General features: G+C 38.0%; 1 protein-coding gene across 5 annotated transcripts in view; it reads right to left on the bottom strand.

Moving 5' to 3' along the window:
• Positions 1-20548, bottom strand: part of Mios (meiosis regulator for oocyte development) — a 33788-nt gene extending 13240 nt beyond the window's left edge. The window contains exons 1-8 of one of the 5 annotated variants that reach the window (XM_038319618.2): positions 20397-20548; positions 19837-20067; positions 17953-18019; positions 12249-13693; positions 11874-11972; positions 5599-5853; positions 1717-1886; positions 506-571 (exon numbers count right to left, since the gene is read on the bottom strand). In XM_038319618.2, coding sequence (XP_038175546.1) covers positions 506-571; positions 1717-1886; positions 5599-5853; positions 11874-11972; positions 12249-13542 — 1884 coding nt within the window. In that variant the 5' untranslated portion in view covers positions 13543-13693; positions 17953-18019; positions 19837-20067; positions 20397-20548. Of the gene's footprint in view, positions 1-505; positions 572-1716; positions 1887-5598; positions 5854-11873; positions 11973-12248; positions 13694-17952; positions 18020-19836; positions 20373-20396 lie in introns of those variants that run through there. The other 4 variants (XM_038319619.2, XM_038319621.2, XM_038319617.2 and 1 more) reach the window with 4 other exon arrangements.
• Between the last annotated feature and the right edge of the window lie 321 nt (positions 20549-20869).

Genomic DNA, 20869 nt, shown 5'->3' with positions numbered 1-20869 from the left:
CCAGCCTCATGGTAAAATATAAAATAATAGATATGGGTTAATTTAAGATGTAACAGCTAGCTAGAAATATGCTTAAGCTATTGGCCAAACAGTAGTGCAAGTAATATGGTTTCAGTGTCATTATTTTGAGTCTGGGCAGATAGAAACAAATGAGCAGCCTCCCCAAACAAGTCATCTCTGTGTATTTCATTCTCACGACCCTCAGAGGCAGCAACTAAGTGTTTAGATACTGAAATGATTTGCATACAGCATTACTAAAATCTGAGCTTAAAATTTCTATCTGCTAAGTCCTCTTCTAAAGGAAAAATTAAACTAAAACATCAAGTCAACATTCTAAAACAAATTTAGATAGTACATGCATATTTATAAGTTCAATGTAATAATTACCTTTTTAGATTTTATGTAAAAAATTTTCAGGCACATAATTACATGTAAAGATTAGTTTGTTAAAATACTTCCTAATAAACATTAATTACCTCAAATATAGAACTGAATTGGTTCTCACCTGAGTATCACCAAGGAATTTACAAGCAAATGCCACTCTGTCACGTACTGCAACTTTGTTTTCATACTGGAAAAACAAACAATTATACGCACCATAACTTTTCTGTTTTTACAGGGACTAAATATGCACCTAATATGTAAGTTTATTTTCATATGTATTAGAAAAATATATGTGTACACTATACATTTTCATACATATATATGTTCAGATATTGGAGAGTCACCAATTGCCAAAGAAGTCTTTTCTGTTTAAATTAAATACATTTTAAAATAGCTTAGATGCATAAACTTCCTTGTCAATTCTCCCTTTTGGTGAAAGAGAAGGTATTTTTACTAGAGGTAACAAATGAAAATACAGAATGCAACGTTTAAACAATTGGTTCATTTCTTTTTCTAAGCTCATTCTCTAGTACTTGCTTAAGTATCCTGTCAGCTCAAAGACAAGACTATAAAACCTCCTCTTTAGCAAATATAGTAATAACAGTCAAAAATAAACATTTCTTGATATTAATTTGAAGGTCAGAAAGGTTCACTAGAAATTTATTAAAAGCAATGAACAAAATCAACTGGACACTGTCAAAATGGACATTAATACTTAAATTTTCAGTATGATAGCTCATAAGACACACATTTTTATAAACATTACAGACTGTGCATATTTTATAAGAAATGCTCTAATGGGAAACAGAGGAACACATTTGAGTAGATAAAGTTTTTTTCATTGCTAGAAAGAAGACAGACAGTACAAAGGAAAGAGGTTTTTATGTGAAGCTTGTTACTCAACAACCAAAATGAGTAAGGAAACCTCACTTCATGACATGGAAGAAATCACATGGTAATACAAGTGACTAAAATAACTGAAAGACTAAATTAAATCAAATTTTTTATAAGTAGTGTGATTATATAATTTGTTTTCCAAACAGAAATCATCTCAAATGACCAACATTAATTTAGATGGACACCTTAGTCAAAGCTGACTGACTGATCACCAGTTATCTATACACACACAAGTACACACAAACATATTCGCACGATTTAAACAGCAAATACATGTATACGTTTATAGCTGTACATTTCTAGAGCTCACTCAGTTCTTCAGTAAAGGAGGAAATAAATAGTTTTGGTTCTGTAGCTAAAATCTGTATTATCAAAACTACAAAAAGCAAACCTGCTATAATTCAAAGGACGATCTGGGGAATCAAAACAGCTTACCAAAACTCCATCATAAGCTCCTGCTTCGCTGGTCAGAAATGCAAACATGACACAGAGATAGGGGTTGTTGAGCTGCAATCGTAGTGTGCTGCACATCTCTCTCCAAAGAGAGTTCTTCTCGTCCGTATACCCTGATAAAGCCATTGCTACCACATTGAGATTCAGATCTCCTGTAGGTTGAAAAACATCCATTCTTAAAAAACAATTCATGACAGATTCAACACAATGTCCATCAAAATCCAAACAAAATTCTTCAAAGACCTCAAAAAACGACACTCAACTTCATATGGAAAAGCAAAAAACCCAGGATAGCCAAAAACAATCCTGTACAATAAAAGAACTTCTGGAGGCATCACAGTCCCTGACTTCAAACTCTACTACAGAACTACAGTACTGAAAACAGCCTGGTATTGGCATAAGAACAGACAGGAGGACCAATGGAACCGAATAGAAGACCCAGATATCAATCCACACATCTTCAAACATCTGATTTTTGACAAGGAAGCAAAAAATATCAAAAGGAAAAGAGAAAGCATATTTAACAAGTAGTTCTGGCATAACTGGATATCAACATGTAGAAGAATGAAAATAGACCCATATCTATCACCATGCACATAACTCAAGTCCAAATGGATCAAAGACCTCAACATAAAGCCAGCCACACTAAACCTTATAGAAAAGTGGGAAGTACACTTGAATGCATTGGCACAGGGAACCACTTTCTAAATATAACCCCAGCAGCACAGATACTGAGAAAAACAATAAATAGGACCTCCTGAAACTGAAAAGCTTCTGTAAAGCAAAGGATACAGTCAATAAGACAAAACAACAGCCAACAGAATGGGAAAAGATCTTCACCAAACCCACATCAGACAGAACTCTGATCTCCAAAATATACAAAGAACTCAAGAAACTGAACACCAAAAGAACACATAATCCAATTTTAAAAAAATGGAGTACAGATATAAACAGAGAACTCTCAACAGAGGAATCTAAAATGGCAGAAAGACACTTAAGGAAATGCTCAACATCCTTAGTCATCAGAGAAATGCAAATCAAAACAACTCTGAGATTCCATCTTACATCTGTAAGAATGGCCAATATCATAAACACTGATGACAACTTATGCTGGAGAGGTTGTGGGGAAAAGGGAACACTCCTGCATTGCTGGTGGGAATGCAAGCAGGTACAACCCCTTTGGATGTCAATGTGGCGATTTCTCAGAAAATTAGGAAACAACCTTCCTCAAGACCCAGTAATACCACTTTTGGGTATATATCCAAAGGATGCTCAATCGTGCCACAAGGACATGTGCTCAACTATGTTCATAGCAGCATTGTTTGTCATTGCCAGAACCTGGAAACAACCTAAATGCCCCTCGACCAAAGAATGGATAAGGAAAATGTGGTACATTTACACAATGGAGTACTACACAGCAGAAAAAAAATAATGACATCTTGAATTCTGGAGGAAAAAGGATGGAGCTAGAAAACATTATTTTGAGTGAGGTAACCCAGACACAGAAAGACAATTATCACATGTACTCACTCATAGGTGGTTTTAAACATAAAGCAAAGAAAACCATCCTACAAACTATAATCCCAGAGAATTTAGACAACAATGAGGACACTGAGAGACTTAAATAGATCTAATCTACATGGGAAGTAGAAAGTAGAAAAAGACAAGATCTCCTGAGTAAATCGAGAGCATGGGGACCTTGGGGGAGGGTTGAAGTGGGGAGGGGAGAGGCAGGGAGGGGAGCAGAGAAAAAATGTAGAGCTCAATAAATAGCAATAAAAAATACTTCTTTGAAAAAAACAATTCATGTACACACTTGTGCATAATAATTTTTTTCCTGCAGTACTAGACACTGAATTCAGAATCCCACTGCAATGCTTTACCACTGAGCTACTTCCACAGCAGCAAGTACAACACTTAACTTTCAAACTCTTTGTTCAGTAGTTTCCTATATATTATATTATTATTTGGTACCTAAATGGAGACAAGTGAGACCATCTTACCAAAATCACTGCCACCCTTATCAGTAAAGTCATCTATGCTCTCTCAGAGTACTATACCCCACTATTACAATTTTCAAAGTTTTATTTTCCTATTTCTAATTATATAACACATATACTGATATGCAAAGTATCAGCTGGAGAAAACAGTGTTTCAGTATTTTTACTATACTATACTTCGAACAATTTCTAGGCCAAAATGAGCTATCAGAATTATCACAAACTGTACTTAGACATACTTGCAACAAAGCGTACATTACCACTAACTTTATACTTTATAAACTGTTCTGTTTATGTTCTGTGCTGCATAGGGTGCTAGCAAGCTGCCGACCTACTCTGCAGTTCTGCATGGCCACTTCTCTCCAAATGTGAAAGCTACGATCTCCCTTTGTCTTTTTTCTCAAGCATTTTCTACCTTTCAGACAGCTCTTGACTCTAACCATTCTTCCTCTTCCAGTTAAACAGTATCTTCCTCCCCCCCCCCCCTTTCTGTTCTTAGCAGCTTCATTACTCACTTTTACAAAAATGCTTTCCAAGATACTTGGTGCTTCATTCTTCTGCCTACTCTATTATTAAGTTTTTTAAAATAAAAGCATAGGAATACCAAATTTTCCAGGTACATATAATAGAAAACTATGTTTTCAGGTTGTAGCAAAATTAAGTTAGAAATAGAGTCCTTTGGGGGAGGAAGAACTCAATAGCGCTACATAGTGAACCCAGGGTCTCACATGTGTCCTTTTTTAAATTGCACTACACACCTCTCATACTATCATGCAGAAGGCTTTCTCTGAAGTAAAGGCAGCGATGCTCAGGCTAAAGATACAACTTTTTTAACTTTTAGAATGAAAATAAATGAATATATTACAGTCAATGGCATTTTTATGGTATAACTGAGCTATAATGTGTTAAAGGTGGGCCAGAGTAAGAATTCATTACTCTGAAACTCAGAAATAATTGTCTATGTGGGTTAAAGATAAACAACTATATACACCTTAAGAATTTAAATGAACTATACCTAATAACAATAATAAACAAAAAACAAAACTTGTCATGCAGTGGTGGGGCATGAGGTGGTACACGCCTTTAATCCCAGCACTCAAGAGGCAGAGGCAGAGGCAGACAGATCTCTGAGTTTAAGGCCAGCCTGGTCTATAGGGCAAGTTCCAAGACAGCCGGGGGCTACACAGAGAAACCCTGTCACAAGAAAAGTGGCAGTAGGATGGTAATTCTTGGTTTTTGACTGATTTGTTTCTCTTAAGGATCCTCTAGCAAACTGAACTTTATCCCCTCCCTCCCTCCCTCCCTCCCTCCCTCCCTCTCTCTCTCTCTCCCTCTCTCTCTCTCTCTCTCTCTCTCTCTCTCCCTCCCTCCCTCCCTCCCTTCCTTCCCCCCCCCCTCTCTCCCCCTCCCCCTTCCTTTTAAGGCTACACAGGACATATGTTTCAATCAGGCTCAAGTAGAAACATTTTCCAGATCACAAAATGCTTTTCATAAGAATCTATACTGGTCTAAACAAAAATATCATTATCCTACCAAAAGAGAAAGTATATACTAAAATATTGCTTACAAACAAAAGCAGTTCCAACCGACATTCCTCAATGTATATGATTCTCTTTAAAACAAAAAAAGAAATACATGTGGGAAAACATATTATTATTAAAGCATCATTTAAGAACATTTTGTCTTTATTAATCTATCCTGAGGCATATATAAATGCAACTGTCTAATACTTACTGCTTAGCACCATACACTTTCCCTTTCAATAAAAAATGTATATAGGATATTGGCTAGGTAACTAAAAACTATCCACATCCTTTCTTTAGCAGATTCTATGAATTGCCATTCTCAGAACATAACCTAATACCTTTTTCTGAAGATGCCCCTTCATTCAGGATTTGGATTGCTCGCCGAATGTCCAGGTTGAACAAAGCCACTGCAGCAGCTCTTTCCCATTCTCCTTCTTGCACAAGAGAGTTCAAAAATGGTCCCACATCTACATCCGTTCCTTTCTTTACCCACCCACAAAGCTGTAATGCTAAAATCCTCTCTTCGTTTAAGTTCTGAATATCAGTTTGTTTGTCCAAGCCACTCCAATTATGTCTGCTGCTTTCCACCATTCCTAAAAACAGAGAATGCTTTATATTATTTTATTGTTATTTTGAAATATATTAGGCAACAGTTCAGCTTTACGAAAAAAATGTCAACAGCATTTAGGAAATTCAGTTTCTCAGCCATAATCTTACAATAGCATAAGTAAACAGTATACTAAAATTTTAAGACATTTTACACCATAGTTGAATTACTAAGAGGCTACCACTATAAAAATGGATGCTAGGACTCACTAAGCTGAGCCCTTGCTCCAGCCCTCTAAGCTAACACAGATGCCTGCTCTCTCCCTCACCACCTGTCTCCTCTGTGTCCTACAGACAGTATTGAACAGAGATTCTCACATCTGATCTCTCACTACAACACAAGCTCCAGCAGAGTAGATAGTTGAATTATTTTATTTGCAAGGAATGCCCTCTGCCTTGGAGTCCCAAGCACTTGAGCTATCTTCATTTCCTCCTGCATATGTGTGGTCACACATTCCTTAGCAAGAGGCTGGACCACCTCTGCCTGACTGCTAGATGCTGTATAGCTATCCATATGCATTAAAAAAAATGAGATTACAGTCATCAAAGGACTTCAAGGTAAACAATAAAGAAAAACATACAATGGGAATGACCTGACTATGTCTCACTCTGCTATTAAATTAGAAAACTATATAGTATCTTTTTTTAAAGGAAAAAAAATTACTATTTTCATAGCATTACACTGAAATCATGGTAGCTGGTTATAAAGGCAAAATAATTTAATTTAAGCAAATAAAGGCAAAACAAACAAACATGAAGTTTAGTTTGTCAATTAAGTATAACACATTCCTAAGTGTTCTAGAAAGTTTTATGATCAAACTGTCAAAAATACAAAAAGTATTTTCAGAAAAAATTAAATTATGAATGAGGAAATGTGAGTGTCCATATTGCAACCTTCCTTTATTTAGTAATTTATACATGTAACTTACAGCAATTATATATTTATGAATATATATATATATATATATGTATCAATGATACTTATAGAAAGAAATAACTTGGTCAACAGCAAATAGATGAGCTTTTAGAATTCAATCAGCTTGCCAGGTAGTAGTGGCACACGCCTTTAATTCCAGCACTCAGGAGGCAGATGCAGGTGGATCTCTGTGAGTTTGAGGCCAGCATGGTTTGCTAGTTCCAGGACAGTCAAGGCTACATGGAGAACCCTGTGTGCAGGGAAGGGGGGATGGTTCAATCCACTGACTGTAGGCTGAATGAAGTAGGGCCCCAGGATTCCTACAGCTCGGGAACCATACCCTTGAATAATCACCTCCTCTGGAATTTAAACTGAATCTGTGACTTGCTTCTAGACAACAAATCATAGCAGAAAAGAAAGAATCCTTACTCAACTGACTGTGAGTGACTCAATGGGCAGTTATGTAGTCTAAGCCTAAATTAATCAGCCAACCCTTAAAGAGAGTCTATAAGTAAGAGATGCAGTAGGAAAGACCTCTTGGTCTTAAAGCAGTCAGAGCTGCCATCTTGGTAAGAAAGTCTGTGGGAAGCAAAGAACTGTAAACAACCTTCAGGACCCATGGCCACCAACCAACCAGAAAGAAGGACATAGCTTAGTTCTACAACTACAAGGAATCTCAGCCTCTCAGCCTCTGGTTCACTAAACCCTAAAAACGACCACCCACTCTGGTTAGTAAAGGATATGTGCATATTTCCTTCAAAAGCCAAAAATTACCTAGATCCAATTCTTTCCCATTCCTAGGAACTTTATCTCCTACATGTGTCTTCAACCTGTTTCTGCAGTCTTTGAACTTGACCAACAACCACATGAATTTGGAAGAATATTCTTAACTCTAGAAAAAACTGCACATAGCCACAACATTCATCTTAGCTTTGTGAGACTTTGAGTAGTACCTAAGTACTACTATGTAGTGACTCGAGGAGACAAGACAATCTATGTTAGAGAAAAGTAGCAAATGATCCAAAGCTGACTACAATTGATCTGTCAAAGGATTGAAAAAATAAGCATTATAATGAGAAAAATAGCTGAATGTGGTGGTGCATGCATTAAATCCCAGCATGGTGGCCAAGACAAATGGATCTCTATGAGTTCCAGACAAGCCTGGTCTATATTGTGACCAGGACAGCAAGGACTACAGAGAGAGACCCTGTCTCAAAACAAACAAAAATAATATAAAGAAAAATATTTAAAACTTAGTTATCACTTTTAAGTTAAACTTTATATATGTACATCTATGTATATAAATAAAAAAATCACTTAGTATAAACACCTTACAAGGAATAAAATAGGTCTAAGCTTTCCAATTTACCAAAAATTCATACTTTTTTTTTTTTTTTTTTTTTTTTTTCGAGACAGGGTTTCTCTGTGGCTTTGGAGCCTTGCCCTGGAACTAGTTCTGTAGACCAGGCTGGTCTCGAACTCACAGAGATCCGCCTGCCTCTGCCTCCTGAGTGCTGGGATTAAAGGCGTGTGCCACCATCGCCCAGCTTAAAATTCATACTTTTAAATAACTTGTATGATTATCAACGTGATGGTGGTTTGTGACAAGTCTAAAATATTATCTTTGTCAGTATTTTAAACTATACCTTTTTGCTTTACGGAAAAGTTGTAAGGGAAGTTAGTAAACTATTAAATAATTACAGCTAAATTAATAATTTTGTTGCTGTGAATTAAACCTGGCCTTGAATGTGCTAAGCAGGAGTTCTGTTGCTGAGCTACATCTCCAGCCAAAAGGATTTTCCCTGGAGGGATAGCAGTGGGGGCAGAAGGTAGACAGGTTGGAGATGGGGAGTGAAATGCTAAGTACCAATCTATTGCTGAGCTGAGCAACACTGTAACACAAAAATTACCTCCCCGCCAGACAGGCTCTCATGGAGTCCAAGCCAGCCAAAGATGACCTTACATTTCTGAGCCTTCTACCTCCACTCCAAGAGCTGGGACTATAGAGTTGTTGGACACACTCAGTTTTAACAGTGCTGGGATTAAACCTGGGGCTTCATGCATGCTAGACAAGTATTCTCCCAACTACAGCCCCAAATCACTTATTTTTAAATAGAATATTTTTAATTTAATGAATTGAACTCTGGCAGCTCAGGGATTCTTTCTTAGTTTGGCAATTATGCTGTGGGTAATTAGGATTATCAAAAGAAATGTGATACCATTAATTTCAAATGGACCATTATACTACAATTTTAACATCTATAAAATTTTAACATATCTATGAAAATCTATGCATGATATACATATCAATACAAAAATAAAAAACTTTTCACTGAATCTCATATTGCCCATATTCATAGGATCAATACTTTATTATGTTTGCAAAGGAAACAGCATATGCAAACATTAAAATACAAATCCAAAATAAAAGTCTCAAATCACCAATCAGATAATATGATTTGTATGTCACACACACACATATGTGTATTATATATATATATATATATATGATAAAATAATACACTATAAAAAACTTTGGTGTTAAAACAAAAACACAAAATCTTAGCTATTTTGCTCCTTTAAATCAATTTGAACAGATAAATTCTCTATATCAAAGTTAAACTTTTTCAAACTTTTATTGTGTTGGGTGAAAAGTCAGCTAGTCTTTTATTATACAACCTTCTGCCATATTAAAGACAGGAAGTGGGGTGAGAGAAATGCCTTCGGTAGTTAAGTCCTAGCTACAACCCTGATGACCCTGAGCTCCACCCACTAGAAGGCCAGATGGAAGGCATCTGAATCCCAGCACTCTTATGGGGACAAAGACAGGAAATTCATCATGGGCTGGTAAACTGGAGCATGAAGTTCATAAACAGTAAGAAAGACCCTCCCTCAGCAAGGTGGATGGCTAGAAGTGAGTTCCAAAAGTTGTCTTCTGATCTCCACATGTGTGCAGCAGCATGAGCATGCCCACACTCACACACGAACATGGCTTTTCCAACCAACATTTAAGCGTGCTTAATTTTATATTGAAAGAGAAAAGAAAGCAACAACAGCCTTCCCTCTATTCAACGTTAGCTCCTGACACTAATTATCATTTTAACCTCCCTCACACAGCCTGTTTTTAATTATTTATAGTTGATGATTTCTCTTCATACTGATCAGCAATTTCAGTCAACTGAAAGTGTTTTCTTTCCCTTGTCTACATGAATATATGGTTCCATTTTTTCATATCTCATCACTGTTCCCCTTTTAAGGCATTTCTTTGAGTTCTTACAACAATTTCATCTATTCCATAGAATATCAGGATTTCTAACATATTAACATATTGCTTGCTCTCTAGTTATATTCCTCCTATATTCTGAACTCTTAGCCCATTGTCCAATACCATACATTTTACTGACATAATACTTAATTCTTTGTGGCAGCAGTTTTTTCCCCCTTTTCTTTTCTTTTTTCTTTTCTTTTGGCTTTGATCCCTCAGAAAAACACTCTTTTAAAAAAAGAGAAAGAATATAAACTATCCTTTTTCACTATACATACCAATCCAAGTTCCCATTCCCTTCCCTCCCTCCGCTCCCACCACATACCCTCCCGCTCCAAACCCATCCAATCATCAAAGAGGGCATGGCACACTGCCCTGTAGAAAGTCCAATGCCCTCCCTACTATATCCAGGCCTTGCAAGGCATACATCCAAAGAGAATAGGTTCCCAAAAAGCCAGTACAAGCAGTAGAGATAAATCCTGGTGCCACTGCCAGTGGCCCCTCAGTCTGCCCCATCCATGCAACTGTCAACCACATTCAGAGGGACCACTTTGGTCCCATGCTTGGTCCTTCCCAATCCGGCTGGAGTTGGTGAGCTCCCACTAGTACAGGTAGACTGTTTCAGTGAGTGAACCCATCATGGTCTTGACCTCTTTGCTCACACTGTTATTCCTCCCACTCTTCAACTGGACCTCAGGAACTCAGTCCAGTTCTGATGCAGGTCTTGTGACAGCAGTTTTTTAAACTCACAAACCATGGTATATTCAGGTTCATAAATGGTGATATATATTGTGCCTGCCTTTTTACTTCTGTTAAAGTAAGTAGAGTAAGGCAGTTTCTCATTAAACTTACTCATTTTATTTCTTCTGATAAAGGTTATTCTTTCTGGTGTAGTTCTAATGGGTAAAACCAAAATGAAACAGATCTAAAGTTTTCCATTCATCTTTCAGCACTGAGCATCAGAGTAATTTCACAGAGTAATTTCAAAGTCCTCAGAGAGAAAACACACTAGAACAAATGCAGCAGCTTAACTGTACATCCACGCTGTAGCATGGTAAAGCAAGTCCTATAAAACAATGGCTTTAACTATATTATTCTTCTAGCATCTTAACTGGATGGAGTACAAACAGACTACTAAAGTGTGGAGGTTGAACCCTAAGAGACAATATAACATTATCATCATTAACTCCAACAAAAAGAGTAAGAACAACTGCTTACAGCAACCAGTCTGAAAGTAGGTTTTTGTTTTTGGAAGGAGGGTGTCTTTATTCATAAATAGTTTATCTATTTAAATCTTACATTACTTTATTCATTAACTGATTCCCTTCACTTACTCATCAAGAACTTTCAGGTATTCTTCAAGTTAGGCCATACTTCATGTCATAGCATAGTCCTTGTGAGAATATTTGGGAAGCAAAATCAAAGGGATCTTCTTCAGTTAAGAGAGCTTTTAATTTAGCCTTTAAAACACAAGATGCTGTGATAAAATCCAAACTAACAATCAGCATCTCATAAATGCACTTGTGTACTATCTCCACTAAAGTGGGTCTTCAATAAATAGCACAAAATAATAAATGAAGAGATTTAAGAAAGGTCTACATTACATCAAAGAATCAACATTCCTTCCACAAAACATCTGGATATAATAAATACACTCAATATACCTAACAAGTCAGTAAAATATCTGATCAGAAAGCCAAGAGAGAGTTATATAAAGGTATTTATTTATATACACAGTCCTGAGATAATCGTAATTTTAATCAACTAGGAATCAAGAGTCCAAAAGTTATAAATGTATTTGAAAATATAAAATGGAATTTTCTTACCCAAAGATGATTTTACTATTGATTTAATTCCTGCATAAACCAACGATCCTTTGTTGCCTGGAGATTTCTGATCCATATCTTCTGTATACTGCTTCATAAGTATTTAAATGCATAGGAAATACTGGTAATTATGCACAATAAAATATCTCAAAGTTAAAATTATTTAATTAAGAGCAAATCCATAGCAAGAATCTATACAATTAAGACAGTTCCACTTTACTGACCAGCTTTCCCACAGCCAGTCTACAAACTAAAACTTTTAACAGTTTTAAACAATTTCACCTCAGAATTTTAGACTATATAATTTGTATTTACATACAAAACATTCAGTATGTTTACCCAATGTACCCCAAAAGTTAGCAAGACAAAGGATATAGTGCAGAGTATACCAGAGTGACTTGAGTTGTGGGTCTTCATTTCCAGCTAATATATGGTTTCTCCATACCTGCTCTGTATCAAGTCCATACCTTGATAAAGCCCGGAGGCGCATTTTTGTTGCTATATCTTTTTCTAAGGAATTATCACTTTCTTCTTCTGCACATTCATACAAATGACGACCACAAGCCCACATTAAAGATGTAATTGGGCTCCAGGCAAGAGATATCCTTTCAAAAACAGTGAAGTCAGACATTGTTCGGTTGGGCGTTACAACTATCATTCGATTTTGACTTGTTGGATGCCATGCAAAGGAAGCAATGTAATTGTCACAAGGTTGCACACTTCTTTCAATTATTGTGGGTTCAGTTTCATCCCCAATGGGCGTAGGTGTATGCTGCATATCATACAGCCTAATAATATTACTATCCCTTGTTAAAGTAGCAAGCAGACCTGTCCTAGTTGGACACCATGCTACTTTTGTCAAGGGCTTTGGCTGCTCAGTCAAAGTCAAAACTGGCTTCTCAAATTTTCTAAGATCCCATATTGCAACCTGACCTTCATAGAAGGAAGCAACACGATCATGGAAGTATGGGTCTACTGTCACTCCTTGAACAGCTTTTGTATTTACAAACATCTTCTGGCTTGTGTTCCGAAGATCAAATATGGCTAGGTTACGATGCATGCCAGCAAGGAGAAGTTTCTGGTCTCTTGGAAGCCAACAAAGAGATAGACAAGCATCATTTTGTCCTAACTCATACAGTGGTTTTGTTACTAATAGTGTTGTTTCAGCTTCACCTGCTGAAAGTCTCACTTTTTCCATGGGAACAATATCAGGAGTATATTTGCTACAGATATCCCATATTAGAACGGAAAAGTCAGCTCTGTGCTTGTCCAGACCAGCAGCAAGCCAGTTACTATCCAGTGGATTCCATGCAAGGGTATTGCATTGTCGAGCATGTTTTGGGACAAATTCTTTTCCTATCAAATCTTTAAACTTAGAATTATGATCTTGACCAAGACTTGTAAGTACAACTCGACCATTTGCTTGTCCAACTGCTAGGAGACATTCAGGATCATAATTGAGATACCATGCAACACATTTCATATAGGGTGTATCTGAATTTATTGATAGTAATGTAGCTGCAGAGTCTTCAGATAAACGTAATGATCCAGCTTTAAGTTCTGAATTCACAGCCGATTCCACATGATAAAGGCTCAGTTCTGAGTCACATACAACAAATCTATCAACCTGGTGTGGTGCCCACAAAATATCAGGCTTGGTACCGCTCATGTTTATTGATGGGCGCAAAAAGTCCAGTCAGGTCCATTCACTGAAGTGTTGAAAAATAAGAGGTTCAAAATATCAACAAATCACATTCCTTAAGTTGAATTCTCTATACAAAAACCTTCTTTTTTCTCTATATTTGCATTTTTATCTCCACCTACAGATTTAAGAAAATATTCATTTGATTAAAAATGGAGAAAGAGTAACCACTTCCTACAATAAAGTGATCTAGTAGGAATCTGACAACCCTACCCCAGCTTTATTTCCCATGATAAATTATCTTATACAGTTACTGGCAACTTCAATGTAACCTCGGGTTATAACAACTTCACTATGATGAGTAAATTAGTAAGTACCATACCAGTAAAGGGGGAAAACTTAAAAGTAGCATGAATCACACTCCTAAGCTATGGTTAGAGCAGCACTCAGTGGAACACTCTTCAATGGTAAATGTTCTATATTTATGCAAACAGGGGAATATCTAACCACAGAGAGCTACTGAGTGATAGTTACTTCACTTTTGACTAATATATGTGTATAATATAATGAAGCATACAAATTTGAAGTGTAATATGCTAGGACATTGTTTTTTTTTTTTCAACTTTCAACAATAAGAATCAGGCTTCTGTAGCAGAGTAAAAACTGGAATGTACAAAAAGTTATAAAATTTATCCTAGATTTGCTATAATTAGTTTTAGGATGACTTTCTCACCCTTCAAGTTATTTAGATTAGTACTTCCCAAATTTTACTCATTCATAGACCACTTATAATGCTACTGAATATTTCTCTTTAAACTAACTCTTTTTTAAAATCAGAACATCAACTTTTAAGTTCACCAGTAGTTTCAGCAACCATGCGTATAGTGTATAATTATATTTTAATATATGCTAAAATAAATATATTATTTTTAAAAGTGTTTAATGTGTTTTGCCTAAAAATTTCCTGTTTATGATTAGCAGTACACATATAACACTTACTCTGGAAAAAATGAGTTATGTGACATTAGAGGCTCTTAGTTTTTAATTTTATAAGGTTTGATAATTTTTGACTAAAAATGGAATAGTTTAAAAAATCTTATTTTAATAATAAAGACTAGATGCAAATATTAAGTATTTCTAAGTGGTTGGCAAGAATTAAAAGGCTGGATACAAAATTAACATAATATTTATAAATTTCACTACAAATATATTTTTACAACCAGGTTTCACCCATATTTACTCAAAATATCAGGTATAGACTAATATACATTCCTAATAAAGATAAACTTTGATAAGTATTCAACTCATACAAAATTGCTTTACTTCCTAATATTGTAAATATTTTTAGATATGAATTCCCAATTTAGAATTTTATAGATTCAAAAATATATTTAACTTTTAAAAAGTTTTTTAAAAAATAAAGTGTGCAAATTGAACTCAGGGGAGGGATCTTAAAAAAATAAAGGACAAGAATTTAAGAAGTGTTAGAAGGAAGGAATACATTTGGGAAGTGTAGGGAGTATATATGATGAAAATACATTGTACATATGAAATTCTGATAAATATTTAACATTTAAAAAGATTTTATTTTTAAGTATGTGTATATATTCATGTCTGAGTGTTTATGCACATGTGTGCAGTGCCTTTAATGGCCAGGAAATGGTTTTGGACCTCCTAATGATGAGAGTGATGAGCTATTGTGAGACACCTGATGTGGGTTCTAGAAAATGAACTCAGGTCCTCTGCAGGAGCAGAGCGCTCTTAACCGCTAAGCCATCTCTCCCACTCTCATATAATTTAGAAGATTAGCAAAAACCATTTATGAATTCTCATACTGGATTTACTTTCTTCTTTAACACTTCTGGAGCTCAGGATCAGTCATTTCAATTATATCCTTAATATCACTTTCACTTATTTCCTTTTCCAGTTTATTGTTTGCTTTTCCTTATTCCTAGATTATTCTAATTATGTACCTCTTTCCCACACCAACTGAAGGTACTCCACTGAAGACGTTCTCAAGGTACATATAATTTCCAGTCTGTGATACTAGCTCAACAGTTCTCTTAATCATCTTTCCACTATGATCCTTTAAAAGTCAGAATAACCTTTGTGTTGTTCATAGGGGTGAGCATGCACGGTTTATATGTTCATGTGTACAGCTGTGTGTGCAAAATGCAAACATATGCAGGGCACGGGTTAAGATGTCTTCTATCAGGGCACTTGCTGCTCTTCCAGAGGACCCAGGTTCCATTCCCAGCACTCATGTGGTAGCTAACAACTACCTGTAACTTCATTTCCCACCCTCTTATGGCCTCCACAGGTACTAGTCACGAACGTGGTACAGACATGCACACAGCTACAACCACACACATACAAGATGTGATGGAGGAGGGTCATCTGTCTATGTGTTACTTTCATTGGTTAATAAAGAAACTGCCTTGGCCCTTTAATAGGACAGAAAATTAGGTAGGCAGAGTAGACAGAACAGAATTGTGGGAGAAAGAAAGCAAAGTCAGCCAGACACCTCAGGCAGTCGCCATGCCTCTCCTCTCCGAGACAGATGCAGGTTAAGATCTCTCCTTGTAAGCCACCACCTCGTGGTGCTACACAGATTACTAAATATGGGTTAAAGCAAGATATGAGAATTAGCCAATAAGAGGCTGAAACTAATGGGCCAGGCAGTGTTTAAAAAAATACAGTTTCCATGTAATTATTTCAGATGTAAAACTCGCTGGGTGGCGGGACGCAGCCAGCAGCTCCATCTACAAAGATGTCTTCTATCACTCTCTACCTCACTTTTAATATAATATTTCTAGCAATTCTTTGGGAATTTCATACGTACAATGGATTTGACCATATTCAAAGACCCTACTCTTCCCAACTGCATTTCTTCCTTCTCACTCCTTCCAAATTCTTGGCCTTTTAGTTTTCAAGATAACCCACCCCATCCAATTCACTTCTTTTGAGCCAAGGTCTCTTACTGAATTTGGAGCTCACTTATTTGGCAATACTAGTTGGCCAGCAAACCCAAGTAACCCTTCTGTGTTCTCCATGGCTCTCCGGTGCTGAAATTACAAGTCTATCACCATGTACAGTTCTTCACTGAGATTCTTTTTTATTGTTTTTTTTGTTTTGTTTTGTTGTTGTTTTTTGTTGCTGTTTTTCGAGACAGGGTTTCTCTATGACTTTGGAGCCTGTCCTGATAGCTCTAGTACACTAGGCTAACCTTGAACTCACAGGGATCCCACCTGCCTCTGCCTCCTGAGTGCTGGGATTAAAAGGGTGTGCCACCACCGCCAGGCCTTCACAGAGATTCTAAACTAATGTCTTCCTAAGTGTTTAGCAAGCACTATACTGAGTCATCTCTCCATACCAGAATAATCACTGTATAACACGAGCAACCAGTTTACACAATTAATTTGCCAATTAAGTGTAAATACCTTCAGCCTTTACTTATTGCTCTAAACTTTTGACACACTCTACTTGCTGTGTTTTAGCTACATTTTTTTTTTCTTTTCAATTCCTGGAATCCACTCCAATTCCCAATCACCTTATCTTTGCAAATGATGTTCTCCCTGGCTATAACATTCCCCTCACTCTTTCAATCAACCACATTCTCCTGTCTAGAAATATATTCTCACTGAATAGTATTCTTTCTCTTTAATCCATTTGAGTCTCTTCTACTAGATTATGTCTTCCAAGACAAAAGATGAAATATCTTTTGCTTTCCATGTACTTCTAGTACAAAGCATAGAACTGTCACTTAGTAGATGGTGAATATTTGTCTAATAAATGCATGTGTTCAGGGGGCCCCTGAACACTTCTCACAACATGCTTCCATCTTTTCCTACCCCAGAAGAATCAACATTTCTTTTTCGTAGTGGAACCTGGCTCTAAGCCAAGAACAAAGCTCTCACTGTTATAATTGGTTCTAGTGACAGAAGACCCAAAAGAACGGCATCCTAAAAGGAGATTACTTTAATATGTTGTATTCTATTATTCTGTAACTGTTTATTTAGCGCCTTGTATATTCTGGGCACTGTTTTCAACTCTGGGAATACAGTGTTAAACAGGGACAGATAAATCTATTCTAACAAAACTGCATTCTAATAACAGACACACCTAATAGAAAAGAATTTGAAAACCAAAAAATGAGAAGGAAGCAAATCATATAATAGGAACCAGCTAAAATAGCAAAAAGAAAAACTAGATGCCACCTAGAGCATTGGTTTTCAGCCTGTGGTTTGTGACCCTTTTGGAAAGCTCTACCTCAAAGAATATTTACATTACAATTCATAACAGTAGCAAAATCAGTTACGAAGTAACAACAAAAATAATGTTATAGTTGTGGGTCACCACAATATGAGGAAGTATATTAAAGGGTCACATTAGGAAGGTTGAGAACCACTGCCCTAGAATAAGAGATAAGAGGCATACCTTGTCCTCACAAATAGAAGCAGCTCCTCAATAAATATTCACATGTCTTGAGATTCTTGCTATGTCCCTGGGGGGAAAAAAAGGAACTCAATACTTACATAAACATACTTTAACCTAGGATTCCATACTATAATTTTATTCTTGATACAAAGTATATATGTAAAATAAATAAATAAATAAATATTACTTGGATTACATACAGGAAAATACAGTTCAGAAATTCAAGTGTTACTGTAAACTAGGTATAGTGATGTACACACTATAATCTTGGCATTTGAGAGGTGGAGGTAAGAGGATCAAGAGTTCAGAGTTGACCTCAGACACAGGAAATATATCTCAAAAACAATTAAGATCCCTGTTTGTGATGGTTACTTTGAATGCCAATTTAACATAATCCAGAATCACCTGATAAGAGAATCTCAATGAGGGGTTGTGTAGATTAGATTAACCTCTGGGCATGTCTAAAGGGGATTTATTATCTTGATTATATTAATTGAAGGCGGAAGACCAATACAATGTGGGTGGTACCATTCCAGCAGATGGGGGATCCTGAACTGTCAGAGAGCAGAGATAGCTAGCTGAGCAGTGAGCATGCACAATTAGTTTACTGACTTCGGCTCCTGACTACAAAAGTGAAGTTACTAGCTGCTTCAAGTCCCTGCCACCTTGACTTCCCCAAAATGAAGGACAGTAACCTGGAAAGTTAGCTAAAATGGACTCTGCTCCCTGACGGTTCTTCTGTCAAAGTCTTTTATCACAGCAGCAGAACTGAAACGAAGACACTGTCATCTTTAACGCTGATTTACATGATTCTCAGTGAAGAACCAATCAGCATTCTTATGCTATGCTCATAAAATACTGTTACCACCCACAAAAATTATGACAGGAACATATACAAAAATCACAGACTTTTTGAGTTAGAAAGGAACGAATGAATCTTTTTCATTTTGTGAGGGAATGGAGTCAAGAACAGATGGCTTGGTTCCTGTGCCAGGTCTGACAGCTTCCATCTTAGACAAGTACTGTAGAAAGGATCAGCTACCCAGGGTGAAATGAAAATGTCAAGGAGTGACAGTGAAGCTGTGAGGCTCGGGCCACCGCCTAGGCTCTACAAAGATGGCCCTGGAAAAGGCAAGGTGTCAATAACCACCCTGAGGAGATCTAACACACAATACACAAGGTTCTTGCTCACTAACATACATAAAATGAATCTGGAAGAGGGAAAAGTAAGTAAATAAATAAATAAGGACTCAGAAGTTCTTCAGTCACTTACTAGCTTAGACCCTTACCAGTCCCTTAATAGTGGGTAAAATCTACCTTATTTCCTCCTCACAAAGTTCTGCCTTCCAAGACGAAGGGCTCTCTGCTTCACACAGATGATGGTATCCCTACTATTCTTCAAACAGCCCTGCGACTGAATGTTTTCAGATGCTGGAGACATTGCAAAATTCGTGAGGAGGTAGAAGTTTGCAATAATTTAGGTCCTTATCTTCAGACTTAGAAAGTGTTCATTTTCCGTCAATGGTTTCTCAGCAAATGAGAACCATGGAGAGTCTCTGTTCTCCACTAGAACACCTAGAAAACTATTCAAAAGAAATACAACGAGCCATGGCCTGTAATTCTCTAGCAGGCACAGTTCAAAAGTAATAAATGAAATTTAGAATATCTTTTAACTTAACCTATCAAATCAAAAATGTTTAAAAATATACAACCAACGTAAAGAAATTACTAAACTTTTTACATTTTTGTATTGAATCATGGGAATCTAGACTTTACACTTATAACGCGTCTCAACCCCACGTGGCTACTGGACACAAGTTCAATACACTACGGTAACGCAAAAACATTAAAATATATGCTGTGGGGGTTTGTCTTCTTTCTTACCGAGCTACATCGCTGTACGAAACAGTTTCGGGAAACTTGCAGCACTACCATCTCCAAGACGATGCATTGCACACATCCAAATTTTCGTTAAGATAATAGTTATTCAAAACAGTCGACAAGAGTAGTCATTTGCTGAGCAATTCAGCAAGGCAGAGGCTTCATTCCTCTCAAGGAATTTGCATTATTCGTGTAGGCAGCGAGCAGAGAACAGAGCTAACAGGGTGACAGGCCCTTTAACAAGAATTTAATAGGGTACAACTGGAACTCATCGTGTTGTTATTCCGGGTACACCAGGCATCTGATCGCGACTCCCACGTCCCCGACGCACGGCTGAGCCGCTCGACACAGGGGGACGCGGTTCCACACACGCGCCGCGGCCGCACAGAGGACGGCTGCCACGCGGCCGCGGGACGCCCGAAGGCTCCACACGAGGCCGCCGGGCGCCGGGACCGTCCCACTGAGCAGAACGCCGCCCGCCCGCGAGGCTCTGAAGCAGCGGCCGCAGCGGCCACCCCGGGGCCCGCCCGCGCCGAGACCCGCTCCGGGCCGCACTCACTGACCTGAGGAGGTGGCGCGCCGCCACACAGCCGTTTCCGGCCTGACGCCGCCCCGCCCGCCGCGGGAGCCGCGCGCGGGTAAGATGGCCGCCGAAGCGCGGGCGGTGACCCGGGCCACCCGCGGGGCCCACGACCGAACCACCGCTGCGGCCTGGGAAGCGGACGCCACGCCCCTAGTCACGCCCTCCCTGGCCCAGCGCCGCCCCGGGGCGGGGCCACCGCTCGGAGTCACCGCCCCCTCTCAAGCGCTCCGCCCAAGGGAGACCCCGCCCTCCTCCCAAGCACTCCGCCCAGAGGAGACCCCGCCCTCGCCTGTGGGCGGGGCCACAACCTAGAGTTCCCGCCTTCCTCCCTCGCGGCTCCGCCCAGCATAGGCCCTGCCGGAATCCGTGAAAGCTAGCCCGGAGTTTGTGTTTATTCTCAGGAGCCAGATAGCAGGCTCAAATCAGTGCACACGCTTTGACATATGTGGTCCA

This window comes from Arvicola amphibius, chromosome 2 (genome assembly GCF_903992535.2).
Source record: "Arvicola amphibius chromosome 2, mArvAmp1.2, whole genome shotgun sequence".
Classification (NCBI taxonomy): domain Eukaryota; kingdom Metazoa; phylum Chordata; class Mammalia; order Rodentia; family Cricetidae; genus Arvicola; species Arvicola amphibius.
This window is presented reverse-complemented; position numbering and strand designations above follow the sequence as displayed.